Source organism: Miscanthus floridulus, chromosome 14, assembly GCF_019320115.1.
Source record: "Miscanthus floridulus cultivar M001 chromosome 14, ASM1932011v1, whole genome shotgun sequence".
In the NCBI taxonomy this organism is placed as follows: domain Eukaryota; kingdom Viridiplantae; phylum Streptophyta; class Magnoliopsida; order Poales; family Poaceae; genus Miscanthus; species Miscanthus floridulus.
The window spans coordinates 72,488,774-72,507,638 of NC_089593.1; the positions used below are offsets into that span (position 1 = coordinate 72,488,774).

Below are 18,865 nucleotides of genomic sequence, written 5' to 3' on the forward strand. Positions count from 1 at the left end.
GAGTGAAGGAAGGTGAGGAAGAGTGCCAACGAACAACTCTGTAAAAGTCAAAACCTAATCACGCTATCGGTCGTCAGCCTGTCCGGCGGACCTGTTTCCCCTTTTCTGCGTTTTCCGGCGCCGCCGCAGCGAGCGTCGTCGACATATCTTCCCTTGACCCCTGGTGTGGATGAATCCCCCACTGGTGCCTATACTATCGCCATCACAGATGGCACAAAGACCCTTCGCCTAGTCGCACAAAAGTACCAGACATGGTTGAGAGGATTTGTGACGGACTCAGGTGACAGATACGAAATTGACGGGATGAGCCCAAAAATGATGGTGGGTTCCAGATCCCTCCACACATTCTCAAGGTACTATGCTATGCTTGGCACTACCGCTGACCAGTGCAGGGTTGGTTATCACCTGATAACCGATGCTTTCCATACCCTGGTGGCCCATACAGCACGGGAGATTCTGACGGTGCAATAGCCATCATACTGGTGATGTTGTATGAGGCACCACGATTCCCAGCTGTGTACCAAAAGTGTCTGCAATTCATCAGGGAGATGAAGAATGGCTTTGTAGGCAATCTCCAGCAACTGATCAACAGCTGGTGCAGAAAGTGCCTTAATTTCTACAAAGAGAACCGAGAACAAGAGACTGTTGTTTTGACTGAGGAAAGCAGTACAGTGATCAAGGAAATAGCACAAGAGTTTAGCATCCTCTGCAGGTCAGCATGGGACAGGTGGCTAGAAGAGGATGACAAGGAGGACACAAGAGGCGGAGGCGGATCCAAACCTAAGAAGACTGTCGGCGCGAGCGGCAGCAGCCATAGCAAGTGAAAAACAGTGGCGATAGATGATGGTGCAATGAGTGCTGAGTCGCTTCTAATGTTAATATTAGATAATGATGGTGCAATGAGTGCTGAGTTATTGCTTCTCATGTTAATATTTATATTTATTATACATCTCGAACTGGTTCCTTTGTAATGAGGCCACGTCATGAACTTTGTTTACGTATATATGCTGTGATAATCTAAACTAGCTAGCGAAGTGGTCCATGCGAATTGTGCGGTTAGCGTGTAGTTCAACCTTATTATTTCATCATTAACGTTTTTATCAAAGTATCTGTGATTTGCATATTGCTCTTATATATGTTTGGCTAACACCACGATGTCAATATATGAAGTGTCTAGTGCAGCAGGTAGCCTGGATCCTCTCATGCCACTCAACATTATATCATGTCCAGTAGTAGTGGCTTGGTTTAAAAAAAAAAAAGTAATACACACTACTGGAAACAGAGACTTTGCTGAGTGTCAAAAATCGGGCACTCGACAAAGACCTTATTTGCTGGATGCTGCACTCGGCAAAGAATTCTTTGCCGAGTGTCGAGCACTCGGCAAACAAGGGCACTCGGCAAAGGACTTCTTTGCCGAGTGCCAGACTCTCGGCAAAATCTCTATACTCGGCATAGGCTGCCCGCGAAACGGTGTTCGGTCATGGCCTTCTTTGTCGAGTGCCTGCTGTTAGGCACTCGACAAAGATTTGATTTTTTTTAAAAAAATTCTTTGCCGAGTGCTCCAGATCTGGCACTCGGCAAAGATTTATTTTTTTTAATTCTTTGCCGAGTGTCTCAGATCTGGCACTCAGTAAAGAATTTTTTTTTTAAAAAAAATACTTTGCTGAGTGCCCATGGCACGGCACTCGGCAAATATTTAATTTTTTTTATAATTTCTTTGCCAAGTGCTCCTGTAGACGCACTCGGCAAAGATAATTTTTTTTTAAATTTAAAACCCTCTTTGCCGAGTGCCTTATGCCTCGCACTCGGTAACGACACCCTTTGCCGAGTGCCATGCCCCGGCACTCGGCAAAGTTTTTTTTGTTTTTTTGTTTTTGGCCTCCAATTTTTTTTGTGCAGCCCTTTTAAAGCACCAAGAACTCCTAGTTACAATTTGGGGATTTTTTGTGGCTTTTTAATATATTTAGTTACTTTATTTCGTTTACTTGAATTTTTCCGAAAAATCAAAATTTGAACTGCACGTGGTACGAATAATGAAATTTAATGATTCAAAAATTGATAGTCATGTTAGTGAGTGTTGTGAGAGGCCGTATCCAGGAACGGACTCGAAATTTCAGACATCTTGTTCATGAAACATGTCCGCGAAATTACGTGTGAAGTGTTTTTAAATTCTATAAAAAGCAAACGAAGTCCGAAAATCATGAAACTTGTTGAGATGTCGTGATATCACATGTGGAGGCTATGATAAAAATTTCAGAAGATTTCATGCACGTTGTCACGTACGATGCTTACAAACCAGGACATCTCTACATGCGAGATCTGATATTTTTCAAAATAAAAATAAAAACACTTTGCCGAGTGCCTATTGGGTTGGCACTCGGCAAAGAAATTTTTCAAAAAAAATAAAAGCTCTTTGCCGAGTGCCTTCCGGGTTGGCACTTGGCAAAGAATTTTTTTAAAAAAAATAAAAAATCTTTGCCAAGTGCCTGACGGGTTGGCACTCGGCAAAGAAATTTTTTAAAAAAAATAAAAAAATCTTTGCCGAGTGCCTGCAGGGTTGGCACTCGGCAAAGTGACTGTCTACGGGACCGGCGCCGTGACGGTCGCTTTTCTTTGCCGATCAAATTTTTGCCGTGTGCTCTTTGCCGAGTGCCGCACTCGGCAAAGGCTTTGCCGAGTGCAATTTGGCCTTTGCCGAGTGGCTCAGGCACTCGGCAAAGAACCTGAATCCAGTTGTGACATGGCTTCTTCATTGACATTATCTCGTGTTGTTCTATCATCACCTATGTTGACAACTTACTTTATTGTCTGACTAAGAGCATCTCCAACATATTACTTATCTCATTTTCAATACTAAAAAACTGCTGTGAGGCTAAAAAAAACATGCTCCAGCAGATACCCTTCCCAATCTCCTGTTCTTAAAAAAAATTTCTCAATCATTCGAAATCCTCCTCAATCCCGCAAACAAAGAGAACGAGCATGAGTTTTTCTCATCCCTTTTCTTTCTTCATCTCTCACTAACGTCTTAGGCCCACACCATCAAGGCAAGCGGGGTGCCGGAGTCCGAGAATGCATGCCGCACTAGCCGCCGCGCTGCCCACGAACGAGCTGTGTCAGGCCCGACTGGGCTTTGCCGCGTCGGAAGTCAAACTAGAGGACGGGTACGCCCATGGGAGGGCGCCAAGAGAGAGAGAGAGAGAGAGAGAGAGAGAGAGAGAGAGAGAGAGAGAGAGAGAGAGAGTGGTAATGGAGAGAAAAAGGGGATGGGCTTTTTCATTCAAATGTAGCAACACTCCCCTAAAAACATAAACCAGGTTTTCTCAATCCCATACTGAATTTTAAGGCAATGGGGATCCGGAGAAGTTGCTTTTAGCACCTTAGCACTACCCATAATCTTTATTTTTTTAAGACCAGAGAGCAACGGCGTACTCCCCTCTATCCCATAATAAACGCACATCTCACATTATGATAACTCAAACTTTTAAAATTGATTAGAATTATATAAAAATATAATAATATCTATTTCTATGACATATAATAAGTATAACTGGATTAAGCATGTATTATATTTTTATTATAAACTTATTTAGAGATAAAAATGTTGAAACTATTTTCTATACTCCTAGTTAAATTTTAAAGAATTTTGATTGTTCGAGAAATGATGTAATGCGTTTATTTTGGAACTGAGAGAGTACTTTAAAGTGGGATGTTGCCGCACTGATCATCCGAAGACTACAGATCGAGACTGGAGACGAAAAGTAGGCATGAGCAGATACTCACTCCGTCCTGAAATAAATGCACATCTCTCTTGTCGAGGAGTAAACTTTCTTAATTTTTTACTAGAAATCTGATAGATTTAGTACTAAAAAGTTTGTCAACAAATAAATAGCAAAAGTCTAAAAACATTTACTCCTCGAAAAGCGAGAGGTACATTTATTTAAAGACTGCGGCAGTATAGACGTCTCTTTGGTGCACTGGTCTCCCTCTCTAGACCTTTTTTTTTCTCATCCATGCCCCTGCGCTTGGATTTGGTTCGAGTTCGTGTGCAGTGTGCTCACCTTTGCCATGTTACACCATGCATACGTCTTTTGCTTTTTAATTGACGTGCGTCTTGTCAGTGACATCCTTTGTTTTTAATTACATTCCAAATTATATGTTATTTTTTCTTTTCTAAATATCTATCCCAAAATAAATGCATATCTCACTTCCTAAGGAGTTAAATCTTTTAAATTTTAACAAAATATGTATAAAAATATACTAATATTTATGATATATAATAAATATTACCCTCTTTGTTCCATATTATAAGACATTTTGACTTTTCTATATACATAAATTATGTACGTACCTAGATATATACTATGTCTAGATACATAATAAAAGCAATGTATGAAAATGCCAAAATGTCTTAGGATTTAGAATGGAGTATTAGATTGAGCATGGAATACACACATTTATACTAAATTTATTTGGAGATACAAATGTTGATAATATTTTCTATGTTGGTACACTTTTATACAACTGTTTATATATCTTAATATTAGGTTTCAACTAAATACATATCACACTAGAAAAAAAAATAAATAATAGAAATTCTAACTAGAGTTTCATAATGGAGCCTCCACGTTAATCCTAACGAGACACGCTAGGAAAACAAAAGGTAGATCCTAGAAATTCTCACAAAAATTCAAAACACTTGACCATCAATTCGGTATAACCTAATCACCATGAATAATAATAGCTGTTGGATCTACTCTATTTTCTAATTGATATTGTGTAAAACAACATAAAGTAACACATGACTCTGCATTTAAACTACCCACATATGCCAATAAGAAAACATGATCTAAGGTATACCTAAATTTGCATCTAGTTACCCACGTACTCTTATTACAATAGATAATTTACATAGCCAAACTTTTATCTTATCATTTGAAAAAAATAAATGTCCTCTCCAATCTACATATAAGAGTTATCAACATATTCTACAAAAAATTGTTTAAATAACCATATAGCATGTATGTTTCTACATTACTCACTTCTATCAATATTAATATATTAAGATTTGATTATTAAAGTAAGCAAACACGTTGTGTCAGCATGCAAGAGTGATAAATATATATATACTAATTATACTAACAATGCAAATGTTTTAAAATCATATTAGTAACCATAACATATAATTTATATAGGTTGTTGCTTTAAATATATTTATATATTTTAACTTAATATTTGACACATTTATATTGATATTATAACCATAACTGGCTTGAACTACTTCAGTATTACTTTTCAGCGAACAAACAATGTTTACCTCTCACAACAAATCGACATAAGCATCAGCATAAGCCAAATTTCAGCAAAGCGAACAGTTTTTAACTAATCGGTTGTACAAAGTAACTTTGGTCACGTTGAGGAGCAAAACTGTCTTTTCCTGTGCCACTAAACACCGTTGGTACTGGGGTCTCCTGCAATTCGCCTCTCCCTCTCCCCAGTCCCCACGACGTGTTGGGGGATCTCTCTTCTCCGCTCGTGATTTTGCTATTAAATTGTTTAATTTAGTGGACAGCCGATCACCCTGCCAGTACCGGGGTGAGCAGCACCAAGATGAATCCGACCACCAGGTCTTAACCAAGGCTAGTTACCATGACCCCAGATCAGGATTGTCTACTCTTCTCACCAGGTGCCCCAAATTATCTTCACATATTATGAACCAGAAAAAAAAAGTCACGGAGCAAAACTGAGATTACATGGGGGAAGTTGATTTCTTTTTTGAAAAAGTCTACTTAACCCCCCACCTTTCATACTTGGTCTACTTCACCCCAAAACTATGAAACCGTCTGTTTTACACCCTGAACTTTCTAAAACCGTCTATTTTACCCCCTGGGCGGTTTTTGACAGCGGTGTTGCTACAGTAACAACGGGTTTGCTGCAGTAACGGTGGGTTTGCTGCGGTGCCGGTGGTTTTGAATTTTTTTTATTTATTTTCGGTGAATTTTTAAAAAATCACAGTAAATCATAGAAAAATCATAAAATAAAAAATCTAATTTTGTTGGACTCCACATGAGTAGATCTACATAGTGAATATATAATACGGTATGCTTTAGTACAAAATTTTTACTGTAGCCTTAGATTAATTGGAAAATCTAATTTTGTCTGTAATTAATTGGAATAATTCATAGCTGCAGCTTCTATGGTCCAATTGTGGTGAAATTTTTATGGTACGCTAATTATTGTATGCTTGAACTATAGTAAAAATTTCGTACTCATTGGACTATGTATAACTTAGTTATAGATAAATTCTAATTAATTACCGACAAAATTAGATTTTCCAATTAATCTAATGCTATAAAAAAAATTATACTAAAGCATACCGTATTATATATTTACTGTGTAGATCTACTCATGTGGAGTCTAATAAAATTAGACTTTTTATTTTATGATTTTTCAAAAATTCACCGAAAATAAAAAAATTCAAACCCACCGGCACGGTAGCAAAACACAGTTACTGTAGCAAACCTCTGTTACTGTAGCAAACAGCTGTATATTTTGGAAAGTTCAGGGGATAAAACAGACGATTTCATAGTTGAGGGGATGAAGTAGACCAAGTATAAAAGGTGGAGGGGTTAAATAGACTTTTTCCATTTCTTTTTAGCAGACCCTACACAGGAAAGCAAAACCAGATAGAACTTAAAACTGAACACACAAGGAAAGAACAAAAAACTTAATATATGCATGCAAAGGGAAGAACATCAGAAAGACTAGTAGATACTTGGCATGCCAACAATATATGCTCCACGATATGAATGAACGGCAAGTAATTAGGTTACACCGTTACACAACCAAAGACCTCGTTTATACTTAATTAACACGCGACATAGCTGACATTACTAAATTATTTTTTTTTTCATCAACCAGGTTTTTTTGCTGTACGATCTCCAAGTGACCTTGACTGAAAATGCTGCAAACACCCCCAGGTCAGCAACTTCTTCATTTGTCCCATGGTAGCCAGAGTAGAAACCACAGTGCCAGCACAGGGTAGCATCATCGCTCCGAGACCCCTCAATGTACAGATCAAGGCGGTTGTGCCTCTCCACCCCTACAGCGAATCTCATCATGCCACTTGGCTCAGGAGCGACGCCTTGGAATAGAGGAATTATGTCATTGAAGCCACTAGTCTTGGCAAATAGTTTCATGTTGACACCACCAGGAATAATGGTGTCGAGGTGGAGGACTGTGACTTCAACCAGGGCCTCCACCGCATTGATCATCACTATATACTTGATGTCCAGAGCACACCTTTCACCATAAAAGCGCCGGTGATCAATGAACGATTTTGACTCGAAAAAGTTATCAATCTCGGTGCATCCTTCAATGATCAAGTCGTCATCAGCATTGGTCTCATCTTCATTTCGGGCATGGATCTCAAACTCGATCAACGAGTGACTAATCATTGAAATGACTCGAGCAGGGCCGGTTGGTGACAACCTTGCAACACCCTGCAAACAAATCATGTCACAAATTTGAACTTTTTATCAGTTAATAGCCGAGGAATATTCCTGTCCATATGTCCATAGATTGCATGCATATACTGCGAACAAAGGAGACAATTTAGTTTTGACAATATTACATGATTTTTTTTCTCGAAAAATATTATATGAAATCTTTTACAGTATGTCACTAAGTTGTCTAATAAAGCTGGGCCGAAGCCTTTGATCTAATAATACTTGAAATCCTACAACATTGAATTCAGATGACAGATAAGTATCACAAATGTCTAGAAGTTGCCTACATTTGCAACTGCCAGTTTCTAATAGATACGCCCACTGATTTCTAAAGGAGCATAAACATGTAGATGTGGCAAGTTTGGAAAACAAATCACCATGCGGTTTCTTAGTTTCTTTACCAAGCGACAATAATATATTTACTAAGTTTATGCCCAAATCAGGACGTCGCAAATGAATGGCAGTCAAATGAGAGCAGGCAAGACAAATGCAGTTTGCAATATGAATTACCACATTTACTTTCACATATATTGTTAGTTAGAATATGAAAATCAAAGTTGTTACATCAGGGATTCAGATCAGCATCACATAGTTACAAAAACAAAGCCTTAATCTAGAGATGGCAAAATCAAGCTTTAGCATGATGCTAGTCTTTAAAATTGACAAAATGGTGTAAAGACAACTGCAAGCCTACAGAGTGTGGACAAACATATTTACCGTTTTTTGCTTCACAGGTACACTTTCACAATTTTCTATCTCACGACAGTAGACATAGTTGCGCAAGGGGTTTTCTGGTTCCCGTGCTGCAATGAAACCATACATCTTGACCCGTCCAGGATGTGTATGTCGATACCCAGCAATCTTGATATCAACAAATTGAAGCACACCCATTGGATAACAATAGCATTCATTTGGACAATCCCCAACACTATCGAGACTGACTACAAAATGAATAACAGAAGCATATTTAGGATTAGTTCATTATGGGAGAGGGGCATGAGAAGGACAACATACTTTGAGATTTATCAGCAAGATTATACTCTGAACCAAAGATATGTTTGCCAGATTTGAATGCAGGAAAGAGCCTTATTGGTAAAGGCCCTCGAACCTTAGTTTCTGGATTTTTATGCAAAACATCAGTCTGCTGCTTATGGTCACAACTGGGCCGTGGGATATCATCAACCGTAAAAGGTCGGTATATCCCTGCATTGAAAAAGAACTGAAATCAGTAATAGAGAAAAAAATGGTCTATGGAGGTTAATGAAAGCTTCATATGCTCTGTTCATTGACATGATGGGTATTGTGGAGAATGAAATAAAAATACATGCAAAAACATCCATATGCGTATCAGGTAAGTATCGTATTCATTGAGTATCCAGATTAAACTAAATATTAATAATTAAGGATAAACTAGACAATTCGGATACAGCCCAGCCTAGTAAGGGTAAATAACCTTCTCCATGTGCCTTTTCCTGAATCCACACCCTACTCTCACATGACCACTTGCTTCCTAGTGCCCAGTGACTAATTAAGCCACCTCCTACTCGGGGAGGCCACCTCCAGCACCGGCTATGAATATGATTATGGGCTTTTAATCTTATTGCAAGTTATTATACATCCTTAAATATGTCTAGAATTTATATTTTTATTCATAGAACTTGTAGAGCCTGATCGCGGTTAACTGTTGGTTTTATGGGGAATTAGATTCTTCCTCGCATTTGAAATGCGCAGATTCTGCAGAACACAGGTAGGAGATGGAAACAGCCACTCCCACTAGAACTTGGTTTCCCTTCGAAATTCCCATTAGAAATTAAGAATATTGTGTTAACAACGAAAACAGACATTCCACAAAAGAGGAAAACTAAAGAGTTTTTTTTTCCTGATAAGTTTGGCATTATTATCAAACTAATTTAGCAGATCCGCCCGAGAAAAAGAGAGGAAAAGGTTGCAGTAAGTTGTGGGTGATTTGGGTTTTACCTTTGTCCTCCTGATCCTCATCCTCGTCGCTGTCGCTAAGCAGCCATTCGCCGTCGGATAAATCCTCATCGTCGCTCAGAGCGAGAGGCGAAGGCGATCGCTTCCTGCCGCGTTCAGCAACAGGTGTCGCGGTCAATCCGCCTCCCTCAGTCGCCATTGGTTTAACCTCACTCTCACTGAGCCGTAGATGAAGAGGAGGAGCCGCGGAGTCACTCAGCAAAATCTCTTCTCAGCCCGTATGCTCCGGCGGGTTAGGCGGCGGCGGCGGGGAGAGAGGAATGCGCCCGTCGGGCTGGAGGGGTGGAGACGATAGACCGACCGATCGGTGCAATAGATGAGGACGGCGCAATTTGGTTTATGACGCCAGTGACCAAGCCAAAATTTGGCCGTGCCGAGGAATTTTTGGTTTTTTTTTGGAACTTATTTTTGGTGGCAACTTGGTTGAAGGCCAAAGTTTCGCCAGCGCAAAAACGATTATGCGGTTTGGACAAACAATATCTCAACCCTAAAATAAAAGATATGTTGTCTCGAATCTGCAGAATTCCCGTCCATCCGATTCCGATGTCGTCTCCGTCTCTCTCAAAAAAAAAAAAAAAAATCTCAAAAAATAGCGCCACGTGAGGCACTCGATCACGAAACCTCGTGTTTATATTAACGGTAGTGGCAGCGCCCAGACGTTGCATGCATCTGCGCTTGGTACGACCCCTCGCGCCCCCTCCAGCCGCTGCAGCAGGTGGATCACATTACAATATATGTAACATCCGTTCTACTTTTGAAACCAGATGCAACATTTGTAACATATGTCTGAAGACAGATGAAACATGCGTCTGAAACATTAAAAAAAATTGAAAAACATTTGAAAACCATTGCAAACATATGCAACATCACGATAAAAATTGCAACGTACGTGTGAAACATATACAACATTCAGATAAACCCACTTATAGTATACGCTGAAAAATAGATGAACCATTGGGAACAGACGTTTGTAACATATTTTTTTAATATTGCAACATATGCAACATCCCGATCTACTTTTGCATATACATCACAAACACTTGCAACATACCTCTAAAATATCTGAAACACTTAAAACATACACTTGCAACGACATGCGCTTTTAGCGCAACATCTACTTGTTGCCTTGGATGAATGGAGGCTCGTCGACGTGGAGCTCGACATCGGCGCGGGGCTCGATGCCTCAGAGTGGCGCGTAGCTCCGGTGGAGAAGGCCGCTCCATTGGAGAGGGTGGCCGATGCGGTGGAGAACGCCGTGGTGGGCGGATCGAGCTGTGGAGAGGAAGGATGGTGGCGGCAACGTTGGAGCGCGGTGGAGAGAAAGGACGGTGGCAGGTCGATGCATACGCAAGTAAAGAGTGTTGAGTTCACGAGCGGATATGGTTCGAGGCGACTGGACGAACGCATACGCAAGTAGAGAGTGTTGGGCTGTTGAGCTAGTGTTGTGGCCCACTAATGGGAACATCCGGACGGACGGACGGACATCCTTAGCACAACATTAGTGTTTCATTAATTTTTAAGAAAACAACATCAATACATCAAGCTAACAAACTTTCCTTTGTTTCATCACTCTCTCCGTTGTTCTTTTTTTTTTATAAAAAATCTCAAAAAGTGGTGCTACTTAGGGCCTCAAATACGAGACCTCATGTTTGAGAAAGCACTTTCGTACCAACTAGAATCAACCGAGCACACACGTGCCTCGGTGCTCCTCGCCCACCTTTATCCTGGTGCGCTGCTGGTAGCTGTGGAAGCACCGCAACAACGCTCTGCCTACCTCAACTTCTATTAGCTTGCAAGGAAAATGCGAGCCTCTAGGGGTACCGCCTTCCTCGTGGTATGCGGCATGTCTGGAACTCATGGTGTACAATCTTCTCAATGTAATAGCGAATTCTCCTCCTCTATGTAGCCTTCCAACCTACTCTCTCTCTCTCTCTCTCCAAACATAGAAGTTGCTATAGAATGCGAACAGGTCAAACTTTCTCAACTTTAACTAGATTTGTAGAAAATACGTACAACATTTATATCTTCAAATAAGTTTATTATAAAAGTATATTCAACGGTCCTATCTAATGATAGTAATTATGTATTATAATTATTAATATTTTTTTATATATTTGGTCGAAATTAAAAATGTTTGACTTCTAGGAAAGTGAGAATACCTTTTAATGGGACGGATGGAATAGAACACGCCTCTAACAAAAAACTGACTATGGTGAACACCATAGTCCAACACTGGCTTGCCCAAAATCAATGGAAAAATCATTCATGTGGAGCCTCTCAGCTCCCTCTATTCTTTTAAAAAATGGAAACGCTGCAACCCGACCGTCCGGCGCTCCCAAAAATATCAGACCGACTCTAGCCTCATCTCATCACTCATTTTCTACGTTAATTCTTATCCGCTCATTTCCTAGCCTCCACTGACACCGTCCCCTGCTCTGCCTCTTCTTCGTACTTGCAATCCGCTCGCCCAACTCAATGTCGCCATGCCCCTTCCCCTGCTGCACCACGTCCCTCGTCACGACATGCGCTTCCTCCCACCGCGTCGTGCCCTAACCCCTGCTGCGCCCTACTCCACCTCCCCGGTCACAGCTGTGGGCGTCACCGGGCACCACTAACCCGGTACCAGGTCGTCGTCGGCCTGGACATCGTCTCCTGTAGCCAGCCGAAGACACCACGGGAGGAAGGGAAGTCTAGTAGCCGAGGTGTACGCTGGCCCATTGTTCTTGATGTCCTCCTGATCCAAACTTTTGGCTACTGTAGTTCCCCACTAGGCAGGCCATGGGCGCGGCGACTCTGTGTTTAAGTGTTTCAAGCATTTTAGACATGTTGCAAGACTATGTTTTTAAGTGTTTCAGTTGTTTCAGATATAGGCAAGTGTTTCATATGGATATTGCAAAAGTAGATCGAAATGTTGCATATGTTGCAGTGGTTGCACGCATATGTTGTAAGCATCTGTTCTCAATGTTTCATATGTTTTTCAGATGCATGTTGCAAGTGTATTTATCTGGATGTTGCATATGTTTTATACATATGTTGCAAGTGTTTTATCTGAATGTTGCGTATGTTTGCAATGAATTTCAAGTGTTTTCAGGTGTTTTTCAAGTTTTTCAGACATATGTTACAAGTGTTTTAGCTGTTTCCGACGTATGTTTCATGTGTTTCATCTGGATGCTACAAAAGTAGATCGAGACGTTGTACATGTTACGAGCGAGACACGGGAAGCGGACGCAGGCGGAGGCGGTCCCCACGTGCACGTGGGAAGCAAGGCGGGCGAAGGCGATCTCCTCGGAGCGGCACAGGCGAGCTGGCAGACAGGTAGACGGGCGAGTAGGGCAGACGAGCAGCGCAGCAGCCCACCAGAGGCGGAGCTCGGCAAATGCGAGGGGTGCGCTTGCCTTATGGGTGCATAGGATTTTACCGTATGGGTGCAAATATGGTGAAAATTTAATCATAATCACTGTTTTTTGATATTTTGTAGGTGCGCCCACACCCTATACAATGCATATAGATCCGCCCCATGGCCAGCAGTCGCGGGCGTCTAGACGCGAGCGTCTATCTGAACATCCGGATGCTAGCAATGTCGTTTAAAAATAGAACATGCGAACCTAAGTTCTGTAAATTGTTTGTACAAAAAAACTAATAATAATATCTACGAGGTGCTATGTGTATAAGGAGCACTATATCGATATGTATATTTCTTTACGTCCTATATAATATTAAAGAGAAATAATATTCTTGTGCACAAGTAAGAACAACACACATCAACGACTTATAGAGTCTAGGCGCATCAAGCATCAGTACAGAGTTCGATGTCAAGACTAAAACATATAACTACAACAAAACAAATCTTCAAGACGCAAACCATTAAGTTATCCACAAAACCTATTGCTTGCAATGCACCGAGAATATTGCTACTAATAAAAAATAACAAGCATGATAAAAAAAGTGACACATTAATAATAATGTAAAATATAAATATTATACGGTACCCTCTATTTAATGAAACAATAGAAAATAAAAAATTGGGAGACGAAGTTACTAGTGAGTAGATGAATGAACTATCAATACCTATCTAGGTCCGACAATGCTCTGGTGAGGGTGTCCGTCCGTCCGGACGCGCCTTTCTTAGGCCTGCTTCCCCTCACGGTCCATTAAAAAAACGGACACATTTCTCTTCCTCCTCGCCCAGTCACCCGTTGCAAAGTTCACGGCACCATCCGACCGCCGCATGCGCCTTACCGGGCCATTCAACCACCGCGGGCGCCTCAACCGTGCCATCTGACTACTGCGCCGCCTCCTCCACGCCGCCCGCCCGCCGCTCACCTTCTCCACCGCGGGGTCGCTCGATGACCTTTTCCAGAACAGCGGTGCTTCGCTGCGGGAGGCCACACTCGCTCGATCGCCGTTGTCGCCTCCACCGCGGGTGTCGCTCGCGGGGGGGCATCACAGCCGCCCAATCACCGGAGGCAGCACAGCCACTCACCGGGGGTGCACAGTCGGCCGCACGCTGCCATCCTCCTTCTCCATAGGTCCCCGCTGTCACAGTGCTCCGCGCCGCCAGTGCCAGTTTTTTTGCTGAAAGTGCATGTTCCATGTTTTTAAGTGTTTCAATTGTTTCAGATATATGTTTCAAGTGTTTTTTATGGATGTTACAAAATTAGATCGGGATGTTGCATATGTTGCAGTGGTTGCACGCGTATGTTGTAAGTGTTTGTTCTCAATGTTTCATATGTTTTTCAGACACATGTTGCAAGTGTGTTTACCTGGATGTTGCATATGTTGTTGCGTATATTTGCAATGTTTTCAAGTGTTTTCAGGTGTTTTTCAAATGTTTCAGACGTATGTTGCAAGTGTTTCAGCTATTTCCGACATATGTTGCATATGTTTTATCTGGATGTTGCAAAAGTAGATCGAGACATTGCACATGTTATGAGCAGACACGGGAAGCGGGCGCAGGTGGAGGCGGTCCCCACGTGCGCGTGGGAAGCAAGGCGGCCGAAGGCGATCCCCACGGAGCAGCACAAGTGAGCTGGCAGGCAGGCAGGCGAGCGAGTAGGCAGACGAGCAACGCAACAGCCCAGCAGCTGCGGGCGTCTGGACGCGAGCGTCCATCCGAACATCCGGATGCTAGCATTACCGTTTAAAAAAAGAACATGTGACCTAAGTTCTATAAATTGTTTGTACAAAAAAACTAATAATAATATCCATGAGATGCTATGTATATTAGAACTATATCGATATGCATATTTCTTTACTACCTATATAATATTAAAAAGAAATAAAATTCTTACAATCTTTTTTTATATGTCGAAATATCGTTATGCTCCTTGTTCTCCCGTATATGGCACAGACTCATGGTCTATGCTTACACAAGTAAGAACAACACACATTCAACAACATTATAGACTCAAGGCGCATCAAGCAGGAGTACAGAGTTTGATTTCAAGACGTATTAAAACATATAACTACTACTAAATAAATCTCCAAGACGCAAACCATTAAGTTAACCGCAAAACCTATTGCTTGCTAGTAATAAAAAAAATAACAAACATGATAAAAAAGTGACACATTAATAATAATGTAAAATATAAAATATTATACCGTACCCTCTACTTAATGAAACAATAGAATATAAATAAAAAATTGGAAGACGAAGTCACTGGTGAGTAGACGAATGAACTATCAATACCTATCTAGGTCTGATAATGCTCTGGTTAGAGCGTCCGTCCATCCTGACGCGCCTTTCTTGGGCCTGCTTCCCCTCATGGTCCATCTAAAAAACGAACATATTTCTCTTCCTCATTGCCCGGTCGCCCGTTGTGGAGTTCATGGCACCATCCGACCGCCGCATGCGCCTTCACCGGGCCATCCAACCACCGCGGGCGCCTCCACTGTACCATCCAACTCCCGCGGCGCCTCCTCCGCATCGCCCGCCGTTCACCTTCTCCACCGCCGGGGTCGCTCGACATGACCTTTTCTAGAACGAGGGTGCCTCGCTGCGGGAGGCCACACCCGCTCGATCGCCGTTGTCGCCTCCACCGCGGGTGCCGCTCGCTGGGGGGCATCACAGTCGCCTTATTACCGGAGGCAGCGTAGCCACTCACCAGGGGCCGCACAGTTGGCCACCCGCTGCCATCCTTCTTCTCCACCGTGACCTAGCGCTAGATCCCCGTTGTGCAGTGCTCCGCCCGTGCCCAGGTTTTTGCTGAAAGTGCATGTTGCAAGCGTATGTTTCAGATGTTTCAGAGGTATGTTGTAATTGTTTCACATCGATGTTGCAAAAGTAGATTGCGATGTTGCATATGTTACAATAGCTACATCCGCATGTTGTAAAGGTCCGTTCCAAATGTTTCATCAGTTTCTTAGACGTGTGTAGTAAGTGTTTTATTTGGATGTTGCATATGTTTCACGCATACTCCGTTCGTCCCTACATAATTGTCGTTTTTTGTTTTGTGCCATAAGTTTGACTAGATTTGTAAAAAATATGTGCAACATTTGTATCTCCAAATAAATTTATTATGAAAATAGATTCAACGACCTATCTAATGATATTAGTTATGTACGATAAATATTAATATTTTTTGTATAAAATTCGTAAAGTTATTTTCTCGGGAAGCGAGAACGACATTTATTTAGAGACAGCGGGAGTATGTTGCAAGTGTTTTATCTGGATGTTGCATATACTTTCAATTGTTTTAAGGCGTTTTGAATTGTTTCAGACGTATGCTGCAAGTATTTCATCTAGATGTTGTAAAAGTAGATCTGAATTTTGAATTCGTTGCAATGACATGAGACAAGATGGGAGCAGAGCGTGGCGGACGACGGTGGGCGCAGCACGGAAAGGGGTGTGGCTGGGCGAGGCATAGCCGAGACAAGGATGTCGCAGGTGACGCGGCAGGCGCTCTCCAGTTTCTATTACGGCACAACGGGGGTAACGGCATTCCTATTACCCAGGTGCACTCCTATTATGCAGGTGCGCTCCTATTACGCGAGCGCGGCGGGCGTGCTTCTCTTGCGCGGGGATGAGATGGGGCGTGGTGGTGCGCTTGAACGCGTCCGGACGTCCGGCGCTAGCTGCCCGGATCTAGGGATAGGCGGAGACCCTTGACGTTGGCTGCGGCAAGAAGCGGCCATATTCTCCGCGCTGCGGCGAGGATTCACCCAAGTCTTCTAACATGGATGCTGACGATGAATGGTTTGTCAACGACAGCGGCAGCAAAGAAGGGGACGATTACGGGAATCAAGGTAAAAACTCAAAATCACGTGTATGTTAGTTTGGTAATGCCGAATTCTTTTTATCAAAGAAAATCATTCACAAAATCTTATAACATTGAAACGAATCTTTCGATCTTAACATAATTAGACATTTACAAGATTTCTCCTTGTGGGGGTCGTTCTTAAGCAGTGGGCTTTGGAAATTTGTATCGAAATGCTTAGGGACTGAATTCTGAAAATCCATCCCTGTAGCACCATTAACACATCGTCAATGCGTGAAGTGATGACTGGGCTCATTGAACTATGCTTGTGGATTCAACTGCTTTTGTTAGCTTCTTCATCACTTCAGAAAATAAAAAATATTTTAAATAATATAATATTCCTAACAGGAATTTCGTAGGAAAGAAAACACCTACTGAGTTGCTGTAGAGGACCTGATTTGGCATCCTAGAACCACCTCTTCTGTCAAAATCTTAGTTCTTTCTCCTTTGTTTGTAAAATATTGCAAATATTGCTTCGCAATGTTGCGTGAACTATTTCCTCTGTTGCAGCGGTTCAGACATCACAGTTTGGTTCTTTTTGATATCTGAACTTGATTTAAGACATAATAAACTAATAAGTGTATGCTCATGGTTTAATACTAAGGATGGCAACGGGGATATACCCGTCGGGTATCGTCGGAACGTTCTCTTCCCCGCTACGGAGAATTCATCCCGTCCCCATCCCCATTAACAGTCTCGGGTATAGATTCTTACCCATCCCCGTACCCGTCGGGTATCGGTCGGGTAACAGATACCCGACGGGTACTGCATACCCGATAAACAAGGACACTTGGGGTCGCAGCTTTGCAATCGGAGACATTTCTTCTTCACCCAGGTTAAGTGTCGGAGTCTCGGAGATGCCGAGGAGAAGGAGCGAGGTTGCGAGGAGGACGAGCAAAGATGGCAGAGAGACCGAACTGAGGAAGCGAGGGGCACGAGCGCTCGTGAGACAGGCGTGCTTGTGCTGCTGGCGGAGATGGTGAGGAAAAATTGAACGAGGGTTCCTAGAACACACAAACTATATATATATGACTGTTCAGATTTGGACCAAAATACCTATGTTGAGCTTCTTTGGGCCTAATACTCGCATGACAGCTCAAATAGTCGGGTTCCCCAACGGGTAACGGGGACGGGTAAACAGGGAACGTTCCCGTACCCGCTATACCCGTCGAGTATGGATTCTTGCCCATTTAGATGCCCGCGGGTAAAGATATGATTCCATCCCCGTCCCCTAATGGATCAAATACCCATCGGGTATCGGGTATCAGGGCCCGTTGCCATCTTTATTTAATACGTTTTCCCTATAAGAAGCTTAAACTTTCATTTTGTACATTCAAAACATCCCATAGATTCCCACGATCATAAGTTTATAACCTTCACCCCATCATAACCTATCCACAACACCTTGGTATAAATAAGAGAATTTAATATCTGTAATTTTTAGGTTCAAAAAAATATCAGTAATTTTTATACATATATACAGACACGTGAATTACAACTGATTTCAACATACTACATGTTTGTTGGAACAATTCATGTAAGGGATTGCATTTTTTTGTGCTGATTTTAATGATATTTTATTTGGTGTAGGGATGTGTAGCCCCTTTACAGTCGATAATTTTCCAAGGGCTAGTTGGGACCATGACGAGCAATCTGATTTGGTATTTGCAAATCCAGAAACTAAACTTCGTGGGCCTTCACCAACGATGCTTTTCCCTCCATTCAAAAGTGGAAGGCATTATTTGATTCAGAATATAATCTCAATGATAATCTGAAAGTAAGTTTCTTTTTCTGCTTCCCCCTTTCATCTCATATATCATATATTCTAAACTAGCTGGCACTTTATACACATTATGTTTTATCATCGATTTTTCACAGTCAGTTTGACCAATGTTGAGGATTGCTTAATGGAATGTTGTTGCCTTCCGATGGACTTGATTCAATTCGTTGATGTTAAGATTGCTGGTTATCAACACAGCCGTCCTGGTCGAGCCAAGATTTTTGGTTTTGTCGCGGCACGGGACACAATTAAATCTTTAGACACAATCAAGCCCTTGCGCAACTATATCTATAAGCGTGCTATTGACAATTGTGAAGCTGTTCCTGTGA

General features: G+C 41.9%; 1 protein-coding gene across 1 annotated transcript; it reads right to left on the reverse strand.

Annotated features, from left to right (window-relative positions):
• Nucleotides 1–6,787: 6,787 nt before the first annotated feature.
• Nucleotides 6,788–9,741, reverse strand: LOC136505837 (uncharacterized). Its single transcript, XM_066500977.1, has 4 exons — nucleotides 9,483–9,741; nucleotides 8,520–8,708; nucleotides 8,223–8,446; nucleotides 6,788–7,499 (listed from the first exon to the last, which is right to left on the reverse strand). Exons 1-4 carry the CDS (start codon nucleotides 9,637–9,639, stop codon nucleotides 6,891–6,893), a joined length of 1,179 nt encoding a protein of 392 aa, XP_066357074.1. The 5' UTR covers nucleotides 9,640–9,741; the 3' UTR covers nucleotides 6,788–6,890.
• Nucleotides 9,742–18,865: the final 9,124 nt, after the last annotated feature.

Coding starts and splice junctions, on each gene's coding strand:
- LOC136505837 (XM_066500977.1), bottom strand. CDS start 9,639: ATGGCGACTGAGGGAGGCGGATTGACCGCGACACCTGTTGCTGAACGC. Junction 8,709..9,482: donor TGAGGATCAGGAGGACAAAG/GTAAAACCCAAA, acceptor TTTTCAATGCAG/GGATATACCGACCTTTTACG. Junction 8,447..8,519: donor TCTTGCTGATAAATCTCAAA/GTATGTTGTCCT, acceptor TTCATTTTGTAG/TCAGTCTCGATAGTGTTGGG.